This window comes from Elgaria multicarinata, chromosome 3 (genome assembly GCF_023053635.1).
Source record: "Elgaria multicarinata webbii isolate HBS135686 ecotype San Diego chromosome 3, rElgMul1.1.pri, whole genome shotgun sequence".
Classification (NCBI taxonomy): domain Eukaryota; kingdom Metazoa; phylum Chordata; class Lepidosauria; order Squamata; family Anguidae; genus Elgaria; species Elgaria multicarinata.
This window is the reverse complement of record NC_086173.1, coordinates 157,044,154-157,069,070: the sequence shown is the minus strand read 5'-3', so window position 1 is coordinate 157,069,070 and position 24,917 is coordinate 157,044,154. Positions and strand designations below refer to the sequence as shown.

At 44.9% G+C, this 24,917-nt stretch overlaps 3 protein-coding genes across 4 annotated transcripts in view; 2 read left to right on the top strand and 1 right to left on the bottom strand.

Moving 5' to 3' along the window:
* LOC134396130 (zinc finger protein 420-like) overlaps window positions 1–24,917 on the bottom strand; it is a 229,188-nt gene that overhangs the window by 18,182 nt on the left and 186,089 nt on the right. The gene's annotated exons all lie outside the window — the stretch shown is intronic.
* LOC134396216 (zinc finger protein OZF-like) lies at window positions 5,563–22,348 on the top strand. 2 transcript variants are annotated; one of them, XM_063122635.1, is made up of 3 exons: window positions 5,563–5,601; window positions 11,208–12,786; window positions 22,293–22,348. In XM_063122635.1, the coding sequence occupies exons 2-3, from the start codon at window positions 11,263–11,265 to the stop codon at window positions 22,326–22,328; spliced, it is 1,560 nt and encodes a 519-aa protein (XP_062978705.1). In that variant the 5' UTR covers window positions 5,563–5,601; window positions 11,208–11,262; the 3' UTR covers window positions 22,329–22,348. The 2 variants fall into 2 exon arrangements, with proteins under 2 accessions (XP_062978705.1, XP_062978704.1); XM_063122634.1 differs by lacking the exon at window positions 22,293–22,348 and having other exon boundaries at window positions 11,208–12,885.
* The window catches only part of LOC134396135 (zinc finger protein 345-like), a 133,137-nt gene continuing 130,566 nt past the window's right edge, over window positions 22,347–24,917 (top strand). The window contains exon 1 of the mRNA XM_063122513.1: window positions 22,347–22,774. Within this exon, the coding sequence (XP_062978583.1) occupies window positions 22,358–22,774 (417 nt within the window). The 5' untranslated portion in view covers window positions 22,347–22,357. The remainder of the gene's footprint in view (window positions 22,775–24,917) is intronic.

Here is a 24,917-nt window from a genome sequence, read left to right as displayed (position 1 = left end):
CGGGAGTGCTACCCCGTTGATCTTCCTGGATCTCTCAGCGGCTTTTGATACCATTGCTCATGGTATCTTACTGGACCGGCTCTGCGAGATGGGAGTAGGAGGCACTGTGATCACAGCTAGACCTGAGGTTTATCCTGGGATCATCCAGGGTTTGCCCCTGCCTGAGCACTGGATCTCCAGTGTGTCACCTAGATGAACAGGTTTGACCCCTGGACGATCCAGGGATAAACCTTAGGTCTAGCTATGGCCTGTGTTACAGTGGTTCCGCTCCTGTTTGCAGGACCAACTCCAGAGAGTGGTATTGGGGGATTCCTGTTCCACCCCATGGCAATTAAGCTGTGGGGGGCCACAGGGTTCTATTCTATCCCCCATGCTGTTCAACATCTATATGAAGCCGTTGGATGAGGTCATTAGGGATTTTGGGGTTGGGTGCCATCAGTATGCTGATGATACTCAGCTCCACTTCTCCTTGTCATCGGAGACAGCTGGGGCTGTGAAGGTGCTGGATCAGTGCCTGAAGGCTGTAATGGTCTGGATGAGGGCCAATAAACTGAAGCTGAATCCTGGTAAGATGGAAGCTCTGTGGATTGGTGGTTCCTGAGTCCGGGAATTGGGTAATCAACCAATTCTGGATGAGGTGGCGCTCCCTCTGAAGGAGTAGGTATGTAGCTTAGGAGTACTCCTAGATCCATCTTTGTCACTAGAGGCCCAGGTGGACTCCGTGGCCTGGAGTACTTGGGGTCAGCTTCGGCTGATCCGCCACCTACGGCCTTTCCTGGAGAAGGACAACCTAGTCATAGTAGTGCATGCGCTAGTAACTTCCCGATTAGACTACTGCAATGCACTCTATGTGGGGCTGCCCTTGAAGATGACTCAGAAGTTGCAGCTAGTGCAAAATGCAGCAGCTAGACTGCTGGTGGATACATCATACAGAGACCATATAACACCAGTCTTAAAGGAATTGCAATGGCTGCCTATATGCTTCCGGTCGGAATTCAAGGTGTTGGTGATGACGTTTAAAGCCCTAAACGGCTTGGGACCTTGATACTTGAGGGAGTGCCTCTCCTTATATATGCCTGCCCGAGATGTGAGATCTGTTGGAGGAGCCCTTCTCTGCATCCCACCAGCACAACACATTTGCTATGATGGGACAAGGGAGAGGGCTTTCTCTGTGGTGGTACCCTGACTGTGGAATGCCCTCCCCTTAGGGGCCCGACTGGCGCCAATGCTGATTTTATTCAGGTGCCACGTGAAAACATGGCTTTTTAACAAAGCTTTTAATGGTTGAATTCACTAAGATGGCACATTGTTTTAACTGTTTTAATTGTTTTACCGCTTTTAAATTATTGTTTTAACTTGTTTTATGGTTTAATTTGTTTTTAGCTGTGTATATTTACTGTTTTATATGGTATGCTTTTATCTGTACGCCACCCTGAGATCTTATTGATATAGGGCGGGAGATAAATGTTTTAAATTTTGAGGGGAGACATGAGAGCACTCTTCAAATACTTAAAAGGTTGTCACACAGAGGAGGGCCAGGATCTCTTCTCGATCATCTCAGAGTGCAGGACACGGAATAACGGGCTCAAGTTAAAGGAAGCCAGATTCCAGCTGGACATCAGGAAAAACTTCCTGACTGTTAGAGCAGTACGGCAATGGAACCAGTTACCTAGGGAGGTTGTGGGCTCTCCCACACTAAAGGCCTTCAAGAGGCAGCTGGACAACCATCTGTCAGGGATGCTTTAGGGTGGATTCCTGCATTAAGCAGGGGGTTGGACTCAATGGCCTTGTAGGCCCCTTCCAACTCTGCTATTCTATGATTCTAAATAAATAAGCCTGGTCTTCTTGGGACTGATACAATTTCCTAATCTCTGTCGACCGTCTTTTGTCTTTAGAGGCCCCAGTTGCAAGGAGCGACGGCTGAGACCGCACCATTCTGAACAGGCCTCAGGCTCCTTAAGGCATTCTGGGACGAGCAGGCCCCATTATCTTTCCCTTGTCCTTGCTGACACAGGAGACATCGCTTGGATTTCTCTCGGTTCCTGATCACGCAGTCTATGCAGATGTAGTTGTCCGACAGGCCCTCCGGGACAGCGATGATGAGTGGGGGCATGTGAAAGAGGACGAGGTTTTTTCCGTCCCGGACGCAAACCAAGCCTCTTTGGAGCAGCAGAGGAACCCAGCTTGACGTGCAGCACCATCCTATGGACCACACACCAACCCTGGATCATATCTGTTTTCTCTTCAGAGGGCCCAGATGGATGATTAGGCTAAATACGATCAGCCCCCTCTGGCCTCAATGAATCCTTTGAACTATCAGCAATGTTATAATAAACAGCTGTTCTTACCTAGTTGTTAAGGTCTCTCTTCTATATCTCTCACATCTCTCTGTACCAGTCAAGCCTATGATTTCATTGAGCGGAAAACTGTAAAAACGTTTTTGAGTAAGTACTTGAATTTTATTTGTGTAACATAGATGATTCTTTGCTGTTTGTTATACTTTGTATAGTCACATTTATAGGCTGAATAATGATGTATTTTAACTTTTTGTGTTTAATATATATGTCTCTATACTTATTGTTATAAACTGTTTTCTATCGTGATATTATGTATTTCAAGGCAGAGCTGCTTGGAAAGTTTTTTTAAAATTCTTTTTTTCTATTGTAAATATTTTGTTACAAAAGATGTTTTTGTTTTCAGATAGCCCTGAGGAAGGACGTTTTTTTGTCCAAAACGCATGGGCTACTACCTTCATTGTAGTAAACTCACTCACAGATGATGGTAAATCACGTTTATTAAGAACATATCAAGAGTTTATATACCCATTTCGTGCTCCCTCAATTCCTCCCTCCTCCTTGGGTGAGTCAACCGCCATTGTCCTGTGGAAGTAAGGGAATTAACTTTTTTCATTACCTGTGTTTGCTAAACTAGCTCTCTTACCATGTTTGTTCCCCGGATTAAGCTGGAAGTCAAAACATGACGCACTGCTCTTAGACAATAGGGAGATAAAGGGGTTTGCCACATCCACCCTTTATCTCCAGACAGTTCGCTGTCTGCAAGACTTCAGGTGTTGTGACATCCCCACACTTCATTAAATCCTTTTCTATACAAATAATATTTTACAAGATTATCCTTGGTTCCGCCGCTGCCTTTGGCTTGTTTTTTTCCACTCCCTCACGGGGTTTCCCTTCTCTTTCTGCATTCTCTTCAGAGGGCCCAGTTTTTACATCTTTGGTCACATCCAAATTTTGTATACTTTTTAAATGTTTACTGTTTTTAACTGTTGTAAACCGCCCAGAGAGCTAAAATAAATAAATCTAAATAGGGGATTTCTGGAAGGGCCTTGGGATTGTGCTGACACTCCCTTCACTCTTGTTTGTTTCTTCCTTTGCACCACAATCACCTGCTGTTTTCTTTTGAGGCTCTCCATGATGAGCTTGCAGTCTTTCCACAAGTGTAGAATTCTTCCCTGTGGCACGGAGCCCCGACTTTTGGTGTTGGAGCTCAGCTCTTTTTAGGGCAACGTTTCATCAGGGAGTGACCCAACAGGCCCTTGGGCGGAGTGAGCGGAGGTGGGGTGGAAACAGATTTGATTGATTTGTGGCCCTTGTGAGGCATTCATTTTAAAAACGTTTTTAGAATGTTTTTATACTATGTTTTAATTGAGTATTATTTATTTATTTATTACATTTTTTCTATTGCCCAATAGCCGAAGTTCTTGTATTTTATCGTTGATTGTTGTTCCCTGCCTCGATCAAAATGGAGAGGCGGATAAGAAATAAATTTCTTATTTATTATAATAATAAAATTTATTATTATTTCCTGAACTCTCTGCTTTTGCTGCTATGATTTGTTCTCACTGCAGATCCTCTCAACACTGGTCTTAAAAGAATTGCATTGGTTGCCTATACACTTCCGGTCAGAATTCAAGGTGCTGGTTATAACATTTAAAGCCCTAAACAGCTTGGGATCTCAATACTTGAAGGGGTGCCTCTCCCTATATATGCCTGCCTGAGACTTGAGATCTGTTGAAGGATCCCTCCTCCATGTCCCACCATCAGAAGACATATACTATGGTGGGACATGGGAGAGGGTCTTCTCTGTTGTGGCACCCCAGCTGTGCAATGCCCTCCCCTTGGAGGCCTGACTGGCACCAATGCTGATTTTATTCACTCTTCAAATACTGGAAAGGTTGTCCCACAGAGGAGGGCCAGGATCTCTTCTCGATCATCCCAGAGTGCAGGACACAGAATAATGGGCTCAAGTTACAGGAAGCCAGATTCCGGCTGGACATCAGGAAAAACTTCCTGACTGTTAGAGCAGTACGACAATGGAACCAGTTGCCTAGGGAGGTTGTGGGCTCTCTCACACTAGTGGGAGGCAGCTGGACAGCCATCTGTTAGGGATGCTTTGAGGTGGATTCCTGCATTGAGCAGGGGGATGGACTAAATGGCCTTATAGGCCCCTTCCAACTCTCCTGTTCTATGATTCTACGAGGGAGAAAACTGGTAGAAAACCTACACTGGCACTGCTTTCATTGATGCAAAGAAGATTATTGCTTACAAACTGCGCAGAAATGGACAACTTACACTAGCAGGACAGTGCATTTCGACCTCACTCTACCCATGGAGGTTGCGGGTTCTCCATCTCTGGAGGGATTTTTTTTTTAAGAAGAGACTGGACAGCCACCTCTCGTGGATGGTTTAACTGGTTTTCCTGCACAATGCAGAGGGTTGGAATAGATGATTCCTGTGGTCCCTTTCAACTCCACAATTCCACGATTCTATGACTTAAACTGACAGAGGCTAGGTTGGGAAAGTGTATGCTTACCCAATGAGTTACAGCCCTTCCATCCTTCTCTGGGTGCCTATGCCGAGGGAAGCTCGGAGGGTAGCGACAAGAGAGAGGGCCTTCTCTGTGGTGGCCCCCGAACTGTGCAACAATTTCCCTGACGAGGCCCGCCTGGCGCCAACATTGTCATCTTTTTGGTGCCAGGTCAAGACTTTTCTCTTCTCCCAGGCATTTAGCGATATGTAATGACCGTGGGTCTGGTTTTTTTGGCTCATCGTTTTTAAAGTGTTATAGTGGTTTTAAATGTATGTGTATTTTGCTGGTTTTTGTGGCTGGTTTTTTAATCTTTGTAAATTGTTTTTAAATGTTTTTATCTTATGTGAACCGCCCAGAGAGCTTCGGCTATGGGGTGGTATACAAATGCAATAAATAATAATTAATAATAATAATAATAATTAATAATAATAATAATAATAATAATAATAATAATAATAATAATAATAATAATAAAAAATGACCTTATGAAGAGAGGGAGGAAACTGGTAGGAAAGCTACACAGGCACTACTTTCACTGATGCAAGGAGCTTAATGTGCACAAACTGCGCAGAAGCATACAATTTACACTGGCAGGACAGGAGGGAATAGAACCAACGCGACGGAGTTTTGCATTTCGACTTCCCCAGAGTTAAAGTGACAGAGGCTCCTTCCTAGAGAGGCCTGGGAATGCGAGGAAGGCGGATGGGAAAAAGCCTCTTCCTAGTCCGCCGCCTCCAGGAGGCAACTTCTGAATGGCTGCAGGAGGAGGAGGAGGTGAGTCGCAGCAGGAGTATATATTAGGCAAAGCGGAGCAATAGTGGAGGGCAGGGGAAAGGGTAGCGGGAGGGGGCCTGGCTCGGCCCGGCCCATAGGGACTAGTAACCGTTTCCTCTTCATGTTCTTGCTGCCCTTCCTCTGTACTCCAAGCACCACCGAGTGGGTGTATTGTTGCATTCTCCCCGTTTCTCCAAGCGGCAAGAAACCCCAGGAGGGTTTACTATACTCTGTTTCAGAGATCGCTGTCCTTTCAATTTCTGCTTTATTTACAAATATATAAGACGTCGGTGTAAATGCATTTTGTAAAAAGGTTCTTCCTGGCCACAGATCGGGGTCATCAGTCACTTCTACAAAGCATATGCCCAAAGTGCAACTTGGGGACACTCTGCCCTCATGGTTGCTACCTCATTTCACTTCCCTCCAGCTAGAAACACCCAAATTTCTCTCTCTCTCTCTCTCTCTCTCTCTCTCACACACACACACACACACACACAGAGACTTTTTTTTTATGTATTTATTTATTACATTTTTATACCGCCCAATAGCCAAAGCTCTCTGGGCGGTTCACAAAAATTAAAAACCACAATAAAACAACCAGACAGGTTAAAAGCACAACTACAAAATACAGTAAAAAAAGCACAACCAGGATAAAACCATACAGCAAAATTGATATAAGATTAAAATACAGAGTTAAAACAGTAAGATTTAAATTTAAGTTAAAATTAAGTGTTAAAATATTGAGAGAATAAAAATATTGAGAGAATAAATATGCCCTGGGCCTCCTGAGTGCAAAACTCTCTTTTCTGCTTGGGGGGGGGGGGCGGAGAGGGGATATTCTGGATCATACAGGGACCATTCAGAAGACACCTTAAACCGTGTCTTTAACCATGGTGGGTAAGCCAGAAATCCAAGCTGTGTTCAGAAGATACCATGTTTTTAACCATGGTGAGTAAGGCCCTTTTGTTAAAGGTGACTTCTGAACACAGCCTGGCTTTTTGGCTTAACCACTGTGGTTAAAGACATGGTTTAAGGTGTCTTCTGAACACAGCTTGGATTTCTGGCTTAACTGGTAATAATAATTAAATAATTTCATGGACTGGTAATAATTTCCTCTTCATATTTTTGCCAGCATTCCTCTGTATTCAAAGACTCTTCCTTGAAAGCCAGGGGAAGGAACTGAGATAGCCTTGACAGTTTTGCTGTACAGCTGCATAGGAGTGAACTCTTACAATATACTCAAAATGAGGCTTTGAATACAGGAAGGCGGTGGCATTAATATGAAGTGGGAAATACTACCAATCGAACGGTCAAACACAATTACTCTTTGAGGGGTATGCCTTATAGGAGAAAATATTTACTTTTACATCCCCTGCTTGCATATTTGTGAAAATAGGGATGAAATCCTAGGCATGTTTAGACAGGGGGGAAAGTCTGTCTTTTGGGGGTCTAACGTACGACTTTATTCTGTCTCAACATGCCAAGGATTGTGTTCGTAGGTCTCTTGAGCTCTCTCAAACAAAGGATACTGAATTCCATAGCATCACCTTTGCGCTTTCTTAGTGCTTGGGAAAATGGGTAGAATGCAACGTTATAATACACTCACCCAGTGGGACTTTGATTATAGAGGAGTGTTGGCAAAATATGAAGGGGAAGCTATTTCCAGTCCATAAGCACTCTTCAAATACTTAAAAGGTTGTCACACAGAGAAGGGCCAGGATCTCTTCTCGATCCTCCCAGAGTGCAGGACACAGAATAATGGGCTGAAGTTACAGGAAGCCAGATTCCAGCTGGACATCAGGAAAAACTTCCTGACTGTTAGAGCAGTACGACAATGGAATCAGTTACCTAGGGAGGTTGTGGGCTCTCCCACCCTAGAGGCATTCAAGAGGCAGCTGGACAACCATCTGTCAGGTATGCTTTAGGGTGGATTCTTGCATTGAGCAGGGGGTTGGACTTGATGGCCTTATAAGCCCCTTCCAACTCTACTATTCTATGATTGATATGATCCAGAATATGCTCTTTCCCTCCAAGCAGAAAAGACAGTTTTGCACTTGGGATGCCCTGTGTGTGTTTGTGTGTGTGTGTGTGTGAGAGAGAGAAAGAGAGAGAGAGATGTGCTGGCTGTAAGGAGCTTAACAGTCATGTTTTTCATCCTTCAGGGGCTCATAACTTTAAAACCAACTTTAAAATCACTTCACTGGCTGCCAATTAGTTTCCGGGCATAAAGTATAAAGTGTTGGTTATTACCTTTAAAGCCCTACATGGTTTGGGTCCAGGTTACCTGCGGGATCGCCTTCTCCCATACAATCCGCCCCACACACTCAGGTCCTCTGGGAAGGGTTTACTCCAGTCAGCCAAAACTAGGCCGACATCTGTTACCCAGAGGACCTTTTCTTCTGCTGGCCCAGACTGTGGAATGGCCTGCCAGAGGAGATTCGTCAGCTTAATGCTCTCTCTGAGTTTGAGACAAGTCTCTTCCAGCAGGCCTACCCAGATGAATTTTAAATCTAAGAATTTTAAGATGCTGTGATTGTTATTTTAATATTGTATTGGTTTTATATGCTCTTTTAACTAATTTTATGTATTATATTTTATTTAGTGTTGTAAGAGCACCCTTCTCCTAATTCCCCTATTCTGGTCCCTCTGGCCTGAATATCCAGCAGAGTGCTTCTTCATAAAATGGACAGCCATTCCCACCCACTCCAAATAATAATAGTAATAATAATAATTTAAAAATTATTTGTTTCCGGACGGCGGCGGAAAATAATAATAATAATAATAAAAATATTTGTTTCCCACCTCTCCCTCTGGATCGAGGTAGGTTATTATTATTATCATTATTATTATTATTATTATTATTATTATTATTATTATTATTATGCCAGCCTAGCCAATAGTGAAGGATGATGGTGGGTATAGGCCAAAACATCTGGAGAGCCCCAAGTTGCTCACTCCTGGTATAGATCTTCACCTCTCTTCATGGGTAAAAGGAAAACTAAGGGTACCTTGAGGGACCCCTTGCCTTCTTTGGACTTGACTGTAGCGCTTTTTTTGGCAGCCTCTGGTGTTTTTTCTGGGGTTCAGGATAAAGGGGAGTTTCAGATCGCAGGTGTTGGGGTAAATCCACCCCCTCATTCAATAAGGGAGAAGTTGGATCTAGGAAGTAGAGGCCTGACTAGCCATCTCTTGGGACCCCCAGTCAGCAGCTCTGTGTTGTTGTTGGGTGGTTTTCAACAGATTGAAACATTTAAAATGATATAGAAGATTTAAAACCATAAAAGCAGACAGTATACACAACATAAATCTAAAAACAACTTTGAGCAATCAGCCAAACCTAACAGATCCAGGATCAATTAAAACTCATCTGATGCTGCCTACACCTCCTGAAAACCTTCCTTGAGTGACTCTGTCTGTGCCCAAACTGATTGGTGGGAGATTCAGCACAGATAATTGATAGCCTTCTCCTCCAGGAATTTATCCAACAGCTTTTTAAAGTCATCCAAATTGGTGAGTGCCACGCCACCACCTCACACACAAGGCTTTGATGCGCACAACTCGCGCACACCTCCCTCATGCTAAGCACCGCCACTTAAATACCTGAGGAAGGGGTAAAAAGAAAAGCATAACCTTTCCCTTATAGCAGAGGGGAAAGGTAAGGAGATTTGGAAAAAGGCTTTTCTGTGAATATAGCTGGCTGAAGGTTTAATGTAATGTGTTTATTTATGAACCAATAGAGCAGGAGACACAGCCAAACTGACACATGGTTTTATGGTAGCAAAATAAAGAAAATGTTCATTGTTGTTTACAGTTCTTAGTTCCTTCGAATTCTATTCCAGTCCTGCCTATTCTTAAGAATACTGGTAGTAACCAATCTAATAATAACAATCCTTAGTCCCTATGATCTTATTTTCACTCACTCTTCACACAACTCCTGACAAGAAATCACACCGCTAAACACATCTACCCTCTAAACCCAATCACCAACCGAACTCCTCAGACCACTCAGCTCCCCTATATATAGACTCCTCCCCAGGGCCGGTGCCAGGCTTTTTTGCGCCCTAGTAAGGTGAGCTGCTTTCACCGCCCCCCACCCCACTGTATCCCCACCCCCACCCCAGGTAAGCGGAGACAGGTTACCTGTCCCTCGCCTGAAGTCCTCCAGGCTTGGCGGGACACTGCGGTGGGGTGAGCGGGCAGCTCCAATTCCGTCCGTTCGCCACCCCCCCCCCAGCGTCCCGGCTTGGCTTTGGCTGGGCTCTCCCAGCCAAAGCCAAGCCGGGAAGCTGGGGGAGGGCGGTCAGACGGCTCCACGTTCTGACTTTCGGCACGCGCCAGAAGTCAAAATGTGGAGCCGTTCCTTTCCCCCGCCCCCCAGTGTCCCGGCCTGACTTTGGCTGGGAGGGCCCAGCCAAAGCCAAGCCGGGAAGCTGGGGGAGGGCGGTCAGACGGCTCCACGTTCTGACTTTCGGCACGCGCCAGAAGTCAGAATGTGGAGCCGTTCCTTTCCCCCGCCCCCCAGTGTCCCGGCCTGACTTTGGCTGGGAGGGCCCAGCCAAAGCCAAGCCGGGAAGCTGGGGGAGGGCAGTCAGATGGCTCCACGTTCTGACTTTCGGCGCGCGCCGGACGTCAGAATGTGGAGCTGCCCGCCCCGCCCCCCAGTGTCCCAGGTTGGCTTCGGCTGCTGGGCAGGTGCCCAGCTGAAGCCAAGCCAGGGACGCTGGGGGGGCGGGGCAGAAGGCTTCAGAACGGCACGCCCGGAAGCTGCCCTCACTCGGCCAGAGCGGCTCTGGGAGTGGGAGGGCGACTTCCGGGAGCGCCGTTCGGCGCCCCCTTACCTTGGCGCTCTAGGCAGCCGCCTAACTGGCCTCTTTGGAAGCGCCGGCCCTGCTCCTCCCCACTTTCCACAGCATCACCAGCCACACCCACTCAGTCATTCTGCACTCTCTAGACATACTCATGCAGACATACCTAAGGGATTAGACATGTGGGTAACGCCACAGTGACCATCGCTACATCTTGCGGTAGTGAATTCCATCATTTAACTCTGTGCTGTGTGAAGAAGTCCTCTGTTTTATCTTTCCTGAATCTCCCACCAATCAGCTTCATCTAGAGTTCTAGTATTATGGGAGAGGGAGAAAAATTCTCCCTCTCCACATTCTCCTCACCATGCATAATTTTGTACACCTCTATCAGGTCTCCCTGTAGCCTCCTTTTTTTCCAAGCTAAACAATCCCAGCTGTTGTAATTATTATACACATTTCTATACCACCCCATGGCCAAAGCTCTCTGGACAGAGACAACATATATCTAAAAACAACTTTATGCAATCAAGGCAAATCCAGGACTTCATTAAAACTGTCAGATGCCTAAGAAAACGGAGAAGTTTTAATGTGCTGCTGAAAAGATAACAACGTTGGCTCCAGGAGCGCCTTTTTGGGGAGATCATTCCATAATTGGGGGGGACGGGACGGGACCAATTTTATAATCTTGCCTTCTCCTTTTTTGTCCTTAACCTAAATCCTCTCCAAGCAGTTATTTTTATGACCTCCAGGTTTAACATATGACTCATTCAAGAATATCTCTTTTTTCATTTTTGTGTATAGAGAAGATGACCAGATCATGAGCAGAAGCAAAAGGAAATAGTTGAGATATCAGCCAATGAGAGCTCTGCAGCATCACGTGAAAACAGTTGCCATTGAAAAGCAACAGGAAAAGCATCCAGGACCACGAATGGATAAATCCATTCTGTCTGGAGAAAGCTTCCAGGGCTTATGTGAAATCCTAGCCAAGGAGGAGACTGGGAAGGATGAAGTACAAAGGACGTTCGTTGAAGATGAGAAGAGTTCACACAGGACTGCATATATTAAAATCAACACAGAAAGGAAACCATATCATTGTTCAGACTGTGGAAAGTCTTTCAGTATGAATGCTCATCTTATTAGTCATCAGAGAACCCACACCAGGGAGAAACCATATGAATGCTCAGAGTGTGGGAAAAGCTTCTCTCAGAAAGGGCACCTAGTGGTCCATGAGAGAATCCATGCAGTTGAGAAACCATACAAGTGCTCAGAATGTGGGAAGTCCTTCTGTAAGAACGCCGATCTCATCAGACACCACCGAACCCATACTGGGGAGAAGCCATACGAATGCTCAGAATGTGGGAAATCCTTCCGTATGAACGCTGACTTTATTCGACATCACAGAATGCACATAGGGGACAAAATGAATGAATGCTCAGACTGTGGGAAGAGCTGCAGTACGAAAAGCCACCTGGTTGCTCATCTGAGAATGCACACAGGGGAGAAGCCCTTCACCTGTGCCGTCTGTGGGAAAAGCTTCTCTCAGAAAGGAAACCTTGTGATTCATGAGAGACTCCATGCTGAAGAGAAGCCATACAAATGCGCAGAATGTGGGAAGTCCTTCTGTAAAAACGCCGATCTTACAAGGCATCACAGGAACCATACCGGGGAGAAACCATATCAATGCTCAGTGTGTGGGAGATCTTTCAGCATGAATTCGGATTTCATCCGACATTACAGGACCCACACGGGAGAGACGCAGTACAAATGCTCTGAGTGCGGCAAAAGTTTCAGTAAAAAATGCAACCTGGTTACGCACATCAGAAGCCACACTGGCGAGAAGCCATATAAATGTCTGGTCTGTGGGAAAAAGTTCTCCTTAAAAGGCAACCTAGTTGCCCACGAGAAAACCCACACAAAAGAGAAGCCCTGTAAATGCTCGGATTGCGGGAGGTCCTTCAGCGTGAACTCCAAACTCATTGAACATCAGCGTCTTCACACGCGAGAGACGCCCTACAAATGCTCGGATTGCGGCAAAAGCTTTCGCTGGATTGGAAACTTTATGGCGCATATACAGTTCCACTCAGGAGAGAAGCCGTATGAATGTTCACTCTGTGGAAAGTCCTTTATTATCCAGCATGACCTCGTTAGGCATCAAAGAACCCACACCGGAGAGAAACCATATGGATGTTCAGAGTGCGGGAAAACTTTCAGTCAGAAAGGCAGCCTCGTGGTCCACGAGAGAATTCACACGGGAGAGAAGCCGTACAAATGTGCCGATTGTGGGAAAGGCTTCAATCTCAGCTCCTGTCTCCTTAGGCACCGGCAAATCCACACACGAGAGAAACCGTTTCAGTGCACAAATTGTGGGAAAAGATTCGGCGTAAGTTCACGCCTTTTACAGCATCAGCAAACCCATACTAGAGAATGGCTACACAAGAGCCCAGACTGAGGGCAGAATTTCACATAGGAAAAAGCCCTTGTCCAAATAATAATAATAATAACAATAACAATAATTTTATTTCTTACCCGCCTCTCCATCCTGATCGAGGTGGGGAACGCAGTAAGTATGAAATACATAAAATACTGATTAAAACATAGTTTACATTGTTAAAACATTGAGCGGGGGGTTGGACTCGATGGCCTTATAGGCCCCTTCCAAATCTACTATTCTATGATTCTATGAAAACTTCCTAAAGAAACATCCTAAAAGCATAGTAAAAGCATCCAAAAAGTATCCTAAAATGTAAACACTTGCAAACACATGCAGGAGAGAAGCCACGTCAGTGTTCGGAACGCAGGCAAAGTTTCGTCGATCCTTCTGGCTTCAGCCAGCGTAAGAGAATTCACGCAGAGGAGAAGGTGTATGATTCTTACTGTGATGAAAGCTTCATTCACACGTCAACATTTATTGTGTAGAAGCCGGAGAGGAGATAAGTTGTAGGGGAACAAAACGGAGAAGCCTTTACTTATCCTTGCACCTTACTCTAGGTCATATACCTGCCTTTCCCAGCAGCTGAGGGTTATGGGAGTTGTAGTCCAACGCACCTGGAAGGCATCAGGTTGGGGACGGTTCTACTTGGCTGTGCTATCAGAACAGAGGGCTTATCTACACCAAGCAGATATTCCACTATGAAAGTGGTATGAAAGCATTATATAAAAGGCAGGAGCCACACTACTGCTTTATAGTGGTATTGAAGTGCACTGACAACTGTTGGGGCCCATTGACACATACCATATAATGCTTTCTTACCACTTTCATAGTGTTATATCCTGCTTGGTGTAGATGTGTCATGGCCCCAACAGTTGTCAGTGCACTTCATTACCACTATAAAGCAGTAGTGTAGATCCTACAGTGCACTTCAATACCGCTATGAAGCAGTAGTGTGGCTCCTGCCTTTTATATACTGCTTTCATAGTGGAATATTCTGCTTGGTGTAAATGAGCCCAGTGAGGAACGGAGGACTTACGTACTCTCTGATTATGAGCAGAGCGTAAATCCGAGGTGACAAATTTCTCCTTGGAGAAATCATACAAATGTTCACAAATGAGTAACTTTTCGGTGGAAGATCAGTGTTCTTTAAATATGTGGCTCCCGCCCACCCCTACACATAGAAGAGAAACCCAATGGAGACAGCGAAACATTTTCGATACATCTTCCTCCTTAGGAACCAGATGGAATATCTAGGGGGAGGAACCCAAAACTAGATAGTGTGATCTAATGTCACCACATTCTTTTATACACATACATTTTCCAGTTTCTGCAGCTGAAACTCTCCCCATGGCCTGAGTTCGATCCCAGCGGAAGCTGGTTTCAGGCAGACGGCTCGGGTCGACTCATCCTTCCATCCTCCCAAGGTCGGTAAAATGAGTACCCAGTTAGCTGGGGGAAAGGTAATAACGGCCGGGGAAGGCAACGGCAAACCACCCCGCTATAAGGCCTGCCAAGAAAATGTCAGCGAAAGCTGGCGTCCCTCCAAGAGTCAGTAATGACTCAGTGCTTGCACGAGAGGTTCCTTTCCTTCCTTTCCTACTATAGAGCAGACTCAGTCAAGTTTATTGCTTTTGGCCGGTGGCCTTTGCATAAAACAAACGATAATGATCGTATAATCAGACAAATATGGAAAAACAAAGAACTTACAGAAGTTAAACATAATGCATATAACACATGATATACAAAATTTAAAAGTATAAAATAGTGTGTCATAGATGACCAATAAGTGATACGATGTAAATCAGATATGGTCAAATGCAACCATCTCCTTTACAATTGATGGCTATCTCTGCTATGTATTTCTTTCGGATCTTTTTGGCAGCTGTGGCAAACAGAGCTACACGCCAGGTCACATATTTATCCATATCCACTAGTAGGTAGAAAATCACTTCCAGTGGGCTCTGGTAAGAACAGTTTTCAATTAGGGGTGTCACACACTAGTGGCATTCAAGAGGCAGCTGGACAACCATCTGTCAGGTATGCTTTAGGGTAGATTCCTGCATTGAGAAGGGGGTTGGACTCGGCCTTATAGAATCATAGAATAGGAGAGTTGGAAGGGGCCTACAAGGCCATTGAGTCCAACCCCCTGCTTATAGGCGCCTTCCAACTCTACTATTCTATGATTCTATGAAATCAGTCCCTTGAGTCATTGTATAGGAGACAGTACAAAATATAATGGACAAGGTCCTCTGGCTCAGGACAGATTCTTACTATAGAGTTATTATAGTTCAAAGTCCTTTTTACCTGTATGGCTTTATAGAAGACTGATGAAAGACATTGTGTGCACAAAAGCAAACAATTCCAGGAGAGTGCGGACTAAGAGTACCATTGTTATGTTATCCCTGTAAGTTAAAATGAAATCTTTCTAAACCACCCTACTTACCTACTCTTGTACCTATCTGCATCAGGACTCATCCTGCATTTTCTTTCTCTTCGATATCCAAATAATAAGCAGAAGAGTGTTTTGTCCTGCCTTCAACTTTAGATTTGATAGTGCTTTTCCTTCATTCTACTTCTTTCCTAGTTAAAAGAAATAAATTGTCCGCAATTCATTGTCAACTGATTGACACAATTCAGTTGTCAGCTAGTTTCTTCTCAAAACATGTTACTGTTTATAAGAAATTTAAGCAAAAAAATTACTTTGAAGTTGATTATGCTTAGCAAATGTAACTCAATTGCTGCCACTGAGCTGAACATAACACCCATGAAATATTGAAGTTAAACATCTATAATTTCTCAGCACATATTTTGGAAGATGTGAAAGACCTTTCTCTCAGCCTCTTTATTTTTCTCTGAATTCTCAAAGAGGATTGCTTTTGTTTCTGGGATCACTTCAGCCAATAGATTTTCAGATCACAATTCGAGGAATGCTTACAAATAAGTAGGTTGCATTGAATTTATTGAGCCGATTCAGATGATTGTATCTCAGCTAAATATGCTAAGATACAAACAAGCTTTCTTCCTGTGCACACAGCCCTTTGTTCCTCCATTCATGTGAGCTGTGATTAACCACAATTTCCTGATCTATCTGAACCAGGGAAATACAGTTGCCAGCTTTGGAACAAACCAGGATATTTAACCATGAGGATGATCAGGGGTCAGGAAACAAAGCTCTATGAGGAGAGAATGAAATAACTGGGCAGGTTTAGTCTGGAGAAGAGAAGATTAAGGGGAGACATGATAGCACTCTTCAAATACTTGAAAGGGTGTCACACAGGATCTCTTCACGATCATCCCAGAGTGCAGGACACGGAATCATAGGCTCAAGTTACAGGAAGCCGGATTCCGGCTGGACATCAGGAAAAACTTCCTGACTGTTAGAGCAGCATGACAATGGAACCAATTGCCTAGGGAGCTTGTGGGCTCTCCCACACTAGAGGCCTTCAAGAGGCAGCTGGACAACCATCTGTCAGGGATGCTTTAAGGTAGATTCCTGCAATGAGCAGGGGGTTGGACAATGGCCTTATAGGCCCTTTCCAACTCTACTATTCTATGATTCTATGAACTTTAAACCAGCTATCCTGGCTTGTTCTGAAACTGGTAACCATAGTTTTCTCATTTGTATGAAGCAGGAAACTGGTTAATTAAATGCTTTCTGCTTTGTTTGCTCATGTCACAAAGGGAGGAGCAAATGGACTGTTTATATATCAGCACTGAGATGAGATACGGTCAAAACATGGTGAGTGGGACCTAGGAATGAGCTACCTGCATCCTAAGTTGAAATCATCACATCTTGTTAATTTGAACATAGGGAAGCCTTTTATTTGTTTTATTTATCCTTTTATTACTTAGTTTTAAGTTTTGTGAACCTCCAAAAAGCTTCTATACCATCCATTATTTCTATTGGGTGGTATAGGAATATAATGAATAAATATTATTAGTAGTAAGTAGTACTGATATTTTGCTAAACATCTCAATTGTCAGCTTCCTTGTTGGAAACAGCACAAACAGTATGAAGTAATGATGATTTGTGGAGTGATCCCGATGTTGGTATGGTCAAAAGATCCTGAAGTATATATTTGAAATATGATGTATTTATTATGTGATCATTAAAGAAACAAGTTTATTATATGTTACTTCTTACACAATATTGTATTAAACTAGGTAGGTGAGTTTTATGCAACATAGAGAGCAGTGGTCTTACCACTGACCTGGTTTGCACATAATGATAACGCAGGTTGTGACTTGGTTTGCATGTAACAACAACCCAGGGTATGGATTGAGTATGGGTTGTTGTTGAGCCGTGAGTTGTTGTTGAATTGTGGTTTATTGAATTATGGATTGTCATTATGTGCTAACCCTTCACTATGGTGTAACTATGGCTTATTAACCAGAACAAGCCAGAGTTCTCAACCCAATAACAAACCATTGGGAGATCCAGCACCCACCCTCTAGACACAGCATGGAAAAAACTAAAATAAAAAGCATCTGGATCACCTATGGAGCACAAAAAGGGAGCAAAATCAGCTTGTTTAAGTTAACTTAAAAACTCATAACAACTTTGGGGAGCATCAGAGGCCAAACGTGGACCATGGGGTACATGTGTCCAGTTCTGGGCTTCACAATTCAAGAAGGATGCAGACAAGCTGGAGCGTGTTCAGAGGAGGGCAACCAGGATGATCAGAGGTCTAGAAACAAAGCCCTATGAAGAGAGACTGAAAGAACTGGGCATGTTTAGCCTAGAGAAGAGAAGATTGAGGGGAGAGATGATAGCACTCTTCAAATACTTAAAAGGTTGTCACACAGAGGAGGGCCAGGATCTCTTCTCAGGACACGGAATAACGGGCTCAAGTTAAAGGAAGCCAGATTCCGGCTGGACATCAGGAAAAACTTCCTGACTGTTAGAGCAGTGCGACGGTGGAATCAGTTACCTAGGGAGGTGGTGGGCTCTCCCACACTAGAGGCCTTCAAGAGGCAGCTGGACAACCATCTGTCAGGGATGCTTTAGGGTGGATTCCTGCATTGAGCAGGGGGTTGGACTCGATGGCCTTGTAGGCCCCTTCCAACTCTGCTATTCTATGATTCTATGTTGCCCACTCTTTACAGAAAGATGATGACGATGATGAATAAATTTTTATATTGGTTATAATATGTAAGAAAAACCTCTAAGCTGTTTCCAGGAAGATTAAAATTAAAAGACATTGTAGTATCCATTAAGGTACATTAAAATACATCATAAAAATACAAAAAATGTTTATGAAAACCTTTACGAAAATCTTTAGATTAAATTCTTACAACACTGTAATTAACAAACTGGGCAGCATATGCACTAAAGGAAGGCTTAGGGAAAGAGATGGGTCTTTCATTCTCTCTTAAAGCATGCCACAGCTGCCGTGTCCCAAATACCAGTGGGGAGGAGCATTCCATCAGAATGGCTAGTCAGAAAATGACTTGCCAATTGCCCCCATTGCACTCCATGAGCGGGATGGCCTGAACATAGACGTATACATCTACATCTGCGTTCCTGTCGTCCGGGGATCCTAACCCCGCCTGCTAAGAGCAATCGGCAGAATTCCATGAAGATCTTGAAAAAGCCACACTGAGGCCAACAATTAGCACATTTTCCTCCAATGGAGTTTTAAAGAGCAGCATGTCTTGCTTTCGCTCTTAAGTGTAAAGTCCCATTTTACTGCTGGGGAACACTGAGGCGCAGAAATGTACAACTTGCTCATAGATCTGGTACGTAAGACTGCGTCAAAGTGCAGCCTTTTCAGTCTCTGTGGTTAGAACAATTGGGAGTCAGAACCCCTTTCTAGTCTACCTCAAATCGCCCCAAGATCTACCTCTATATCCTGATCTACCTTCTGCCAACCCCCTCCCCCACCCCGGTACTGGGCTACACTGGGGGGCAATTCCATGATGGGTGTTTAGCGTGGCATTTGTCACACTCTCCTCACTTTCCCCAGGATATCCACACACTGAGACCATTGGGATACGTAAATCACATGGGGGAAACATCCATCTCAATCGGGTGCAAAAAATGAAGCCCAGGGTCTGTAAGTGACCAAACACATCATTTTTGATGGCCCACTAACCCCCTCATCCTTGTCACCATCGCAGTATTTCCTATCCCTTGCTCATCAGAGATCTGCAAGGGATTCTCTTGTTAGCACTATCGCTAGCAAGGGAATCCTTCCTCTGATAGAAACCAAATGCACAGTTACAAGATGGGGGATACTTGGCTCAGCAATACTACAAACGAGAAGGATCTTGGAATTGTTGTAGATCGCAAGCTGAATATAAGCCAACAGTGCGATATGGCTGCAAGAAAGGCAAATGCTATTTTGGGCTGCATTAATAGAAGTAGAGCTTCCAAATCACGAGAGGTACTGGTTCCTCTCTATTCGGCCCTGGTTAGGCCTCATGTAGAGTATTGCGTCCAGTTCTGGGCTCCACACTTCAAGAAGGACACAGACAAGCTGGAGCGTGTTCAGAGGAGGGCAACCAGGATGATCAGGGGTCTGGAAACAAAGAGCTATGAAGAGAGACTGAAAGAACTGGGCATGTTTAGCCTGGAGAAGACAAGATTGAGGGGAGACATGATAGCACTCTTCAAATATTTAAAAGGTCACACAGAGAAGGGCCAGGATCTCTTCTCGATCCTCCCAGAGTGCAGGACACGGAATAACAGGCTCAAGTTAAAGGAAGCCAGGTTCCAGCTGGACATCAGGAAAAATTTCCTGTTAGAGCAGTACGACAATGGAATCAGTTACCTAGGGAGGTTGTGGGCTCTCCCACACTAGAGGCCTTCAAGAGGCAGCTGGACAAGCATCTGTCAGGGATGCTTTAGGGTGGATTCCTGCATTGAGCAGGGGGTTGGACTCGATGGCCTTGTAGGCCCTTTCCAACTCTGCTATTCTATAATTCTATGATCTGCCATCTCCCATGATTGTATCAGGGACTCTGGGGTGGGGAGGAGGAACCCCAAAGCAGGTGTGTGTTGGTCCTGCCCCACACCATTATTCTGTCTTCAACCACAAGCCTGTGGATGGGTATGTATCCCACCAAATGTGGATATTTGTAACCCCACTCAAGTATATGTGGGTGTTGGGTGAGCACCCCAGAACAAAACGAGGGGGAACCAAAAAATCAATGTTTCCACATTCAGAGAAAGGATCTTCCTGCTTGGCCATCTTAAGGGTTAAAGGGCCCGAACTAGATGTCAAAAGGGGAAGGGGTTTTCGGGGGGACGGAAGGGAGGGGTCGTGTCCTCCACAGGAAATGCACTTTCTGCCCCCTCCCCCAAAGGCCCTTCCTGTCCCGCCTTTCTTCCCCCAGGGGAAAGAGGTCTTTGAGCTTCTTGCACGTGCTGCATCGGGGCCTCCTCGGTGGGATCAGGTGAGACACACCCCCCCACGCTTCCAACATTGGGGTGAATGGGAGGCCCTGAGCTATAGAGGACCGAGGGGGGGGGGGGCGGTGAGAAGACCGGCGGGAGACGGCGATGCCCAAATTCAACCCCCCGTATGGCAGAGGAGGGTCTGATGGTTCATCGTGGAGAAGAGCTGGACCCTCCCCCATTCCACCCCATAGGGAGGTGGGCGGTGGGGCCGTTCCGCTTGGGATTCCCCCCACCCTATATGGGGGGCTCCATTCCCCCCCCTTCTTTCTGCAACGCCTGGACGCCCTTTCATTCGGGGGGAGCACTTTTTAAAAGAAGATTTGCGATATGGAGTCGATTTATCGAAGTGACCGATTATGCTTCTGTGCCTTGATGGACATCGTTGCCCCTATTAAAACAAGCTATTCTCCTCCCCGACCCCTTTCCTCCCTCCATCAGCGTGGATGCCGTGATGCAATTCCCCATGTGCCTGAGATGCTGGGTTGTTCTCTGCTGCATTGGCTGCACTGAGCAAAGCCGACAATGCTGGGAGGAGGGCGATGAGGTTCCCCGCCCCCGACGAGACCACGAGGCAGAGTGAGGGGGTCGCCACAGGCTGCTGAGTTTGGGGGGGGGGGTCCTAAAAGCAAAGAATCCATTTAAAAACAAGAGAAGAAAACCATCAACATTAGTAACAAAGACAATTATTTATGTCTCCGCTAGTCCTCCACAGTGTCAAGCAGATGTAACGCATCCATTCCCATAAAAAGAACGGAGAAAAAAGGGGGGGACCAAGATCCAATGAATATGCATGAAATTCAATCAGACTCATTTCCTGAGCTATAGCTAATCACGATCAGTTTGAGTCTCTGCTTCAATGGCGGTGCTGCCCCCTAGAGGCAGAAATGCATCTTGCTCTTGCATTTGAGAGTTGTAGTCCCGGTTGGCAACCCAGGGCTTGCTTGTCCTCAGTGCACAGAAATTGTGATAATCTGATACTGATAATAGTACAATATGAGTGATAACACTCTACCACAAAGGTACTAAGAAAGTTTTATAGACGAATAGTTCAAAAGATATCACAAATGTACGAAAGACAGGCATATAGGTAACATTTACAAAGTGTTCATCAAACATTCATAATGAAGCCTACAGTAAGTTAGCATCCATTAAACATTCATGACAAGAATCAAGAATCTTATAAATATGCGTCTAATAAATAATTTCCTAAAGCTTCTAATAGCGTCTAATAAACAGTAGTCCTGTTCGAAACAAGTCCTGTTTCGAAAATTATCTATATGTCTGTCTTTTGTACATTTGTGATGTCTTTTGAACTATTCGTCTATAAAACTTTCTTAGTACCGTTGTGGTTGAGTGTTATCACTCATATTGTAATATTGTTATTTTCAACCACAGCCTTCTATTTTACTATAATCTGATACTGTACATAGTTTTTAGAAATTTATATTTATTTTATTATTGCATTTATATCTTGCCTTTTTTCCTTCTCTTCCTCCTCTCCATTTTATCCTCACAACAACGATCTTGTGCGGTAGGTTGGGCCAACTCACCCGGTGGGTTTCCATGGCTGAGTGGGGTCTCGAACCCAATCTCCCGACTCCCAGTCCAACACTTTAGCCACTACACCACACTGGTTCTCTCTAGAAATCATTTGCAGGAGTAAATATCTGAACACCTTGTCTTATACATTTTATTCATCATGTTAAAATAAAACATTTCATAATCCATTTTTTTCAATTTTTCGGGGGGGGGGGGAACAAAAGGCTTTGAGGAAAAAATGGGGGGAAACATTTTTTTCTGAATTTTCCCAGCTTTTTTCCTGGCCTTCACATCTCTAATCGGGAGTGGGGTGGAGTAGATGTGACATCTTCTGACTCTCAAGCAAATAAGGAATTTGGTGTGCTGCTCTCAGGTGAAGGACCCTCCCCAATTGTCTAGTTTCTCTTTGCTTTGCTTTCCTTCTGGGACAAGACCTGGTTGCTAGTCCTCTATATCGCGTCTTCTACTGACACTATAATAATTTTTGAATTGAACAAAATGCCTTCCATTGCAGAGCGGTACTAGCACTACGTTTTACGAGCTTGACTGATGTCAGAGTGAGGAGCACGGATATCAAAGATGGCCAAGCAAAACTTGGCTGGCCTTGAAACAGGAAGAGGCCCTGACACTATCCAGACTGAGAGCACAGGAGAATTCTGGGAAACAACAGGGCTGAAGGACCAGAGTGAGGACACGGTCATTTTAGACATGCAGTTCCAGCGTTTCAGGCAGCTCCACTACCAGGCAGCCGAAGGGCCTCGAGGGATCTGCAACCAACTCCACAACCTTTCCCATCGGTGGCTGAAGCCGGAGCGACACACGAAGAACCAAATCATGGACCTGGTGATCCTGGAGCAGTTCCTGACCATCCTGCCAGCGGAGATGGCAAGCTGGGTGAGGGAATGCGGAGCGGAGACCAGTTGCCAGGCGGTGGCCCTGGCAGAAGGCTTCCTCCTGAGCCAGGCAGAGGACCAGAGGCAGCAAGAGCAGCAGCAGGTGAGAGCATTGCATCCACAGGATCAGGAATGGGAGGTCGAAGGTCGGAAAACTCTCTCATTGCCCAATCCATTCTGGAAATTGACCAAGGAGAGATGTCCCATACTTGGACCCCAGCACTTTTGCCTGTTTCTTTTCTCTACTAATCCTTCTCCATGTTCCCTGTCTTGGACCTTCATTGATGTTCCAGGTACAGAGTCTGTTTGCAGAAGTGGTCCCTGACTTCCCTGCTGCAGCGAAGGCTTCACCAGATACCAGAGAGAGCCCTCCACAAAGGGTGATCAGGCAGGAGGGTGATCAAGGTGTCTCTTTGCAGGGTAAGAACCAATTGCACATGAGGAGAGCCGATTTGAAATTCATCTGAGGAGAGATTCATATTTTCACCCAACTAACCCATTATATATATATATATATATATATATATACACACACACACACACACACACACACACACACTGAAAGAAAAGGAAATCCACCTTGAAACACCCAGGTGTACTTGCATCACTTGAAATGCTGTCTGTGGCTTTACCCCACAATTGAGTATCTTGTATATGTCTAGTTTAGTATGTCTAGTATGTATGGAATGTTAGAACAGAGTGGGTGTGGTTTGTGATGTAATAGGTGGGGGGGAAGGAGTATATAAGGAGAGTGCCTGTGAGTTTGAGGAGTGAGTGTGAGAGAGAGATGTTTATTGAAAAGTTTGGATTCTAGGGATTTAGGATTGGTGTGAAGACAGTGAGGTGTGTGGTGTGTGGAGAGTTTAGATTAGGCAGGATTGAAAGTATTTTTTTCCCCAAGCTTTTAAATAACAATAAACGTATTATTATTTTGTTAGCTGCCAAATTTCTATTCGGCCCTGGTTAGGCCTCACTTAGAGTATTGCGTCCAGTTCTGGGCTCCACAATTCAAGAAGGACGCAGACAAGCTGGAGCGTGTTCAGAGGAGGGCAACCAGGATGATCAGGGGTCTGGAAACAAAGCCCTATGAAGAGAGACTGAAAGAACTGGGCATGTTTAGCCTGGAGAAGAGAAGATTGAGGCATGATGGCACTCCTCAAATACTTAAAAGGTTGTCACACAGAGGAGGGCCAGGATCTCTTCTCAATCCTCCCAGAGTGCAGGACACGGAATAACGGGCTCAAGTTAAGGGAAGCCAGATTCCAGCTGGACATCAGGAAAAACTTCCTGACTGTTAGAGCAGTACGACAATGGAATCAGTTACCTAGGGAGGTTGTGGGCTCTCCCACACTAGAGTCCTTCAAAAGGCAGCTGGACAACCAACTGTCAGGGATGCTTTAGGGTGGATTCCTGCATTGAGCAGGGGGTTGGACCCGATGGCCTTGTAGGCCCCTTCCAACTCTGCTATTCTATGATTCTAAATACCACGTGTCAGCTTGGCATTATTTAACTGCCTTGCAGTTATTAAACACCTACACCAGATTATACCCACAGTATATTCTGAGAGATCCAATATTAAACCTGTTTCCCTCCTAGCTAGGGGAAAGGTTTTATTTAACCCTCCCCTCAGGGTTTCAAGTGGTGGGGCTTGGCCTGAGAAGGGGAAATGTGACGGGCCTAGTGTAAAGGTCGGTGACGTCACACCACCCTATGCATTTTACAGGGAAGTAACTCCTACTGTGTTCCAAGGATCTTACTCCCTAGTAACAGTATTTAGTAGTGAAATCTTAATCTAGGCTAGGGTGACCCTATGAAAAGGAGGACAAGGCTCCTGTATCTTTAACAGCTGTATAGAAAAGGGAATTTCAGCAGGTGACATTTGTATGCATGCAGCACCTGGTGAAATTCCCTCTTCATCACAATAAAAGCTGCAAGAACCCTGCCCTCTTTTGTATCTCATCACTCTACTTAATTAGGGTGACCCTATGAAAAGGAAAGGGCTCCTGTATCTTTAAGAATTGTATTGAAAAGGGAATTTCAGCAGGTGTCATTTGTATATATGGAGAACCTGGTGAAATTTCCTCTTCATCACAACAGTTAAAGCTGCAGATGCCCTGCCCTCTTTTAAATCTGGTCACTCTAGTATAGCTCCTGCACCTTTAACTGTTGTGATGAAGAGGGAATTTCACCAGGTCCTCCATATATACTATAACACCTGCTGAAATTCCCTTTTATATGCAACTGTT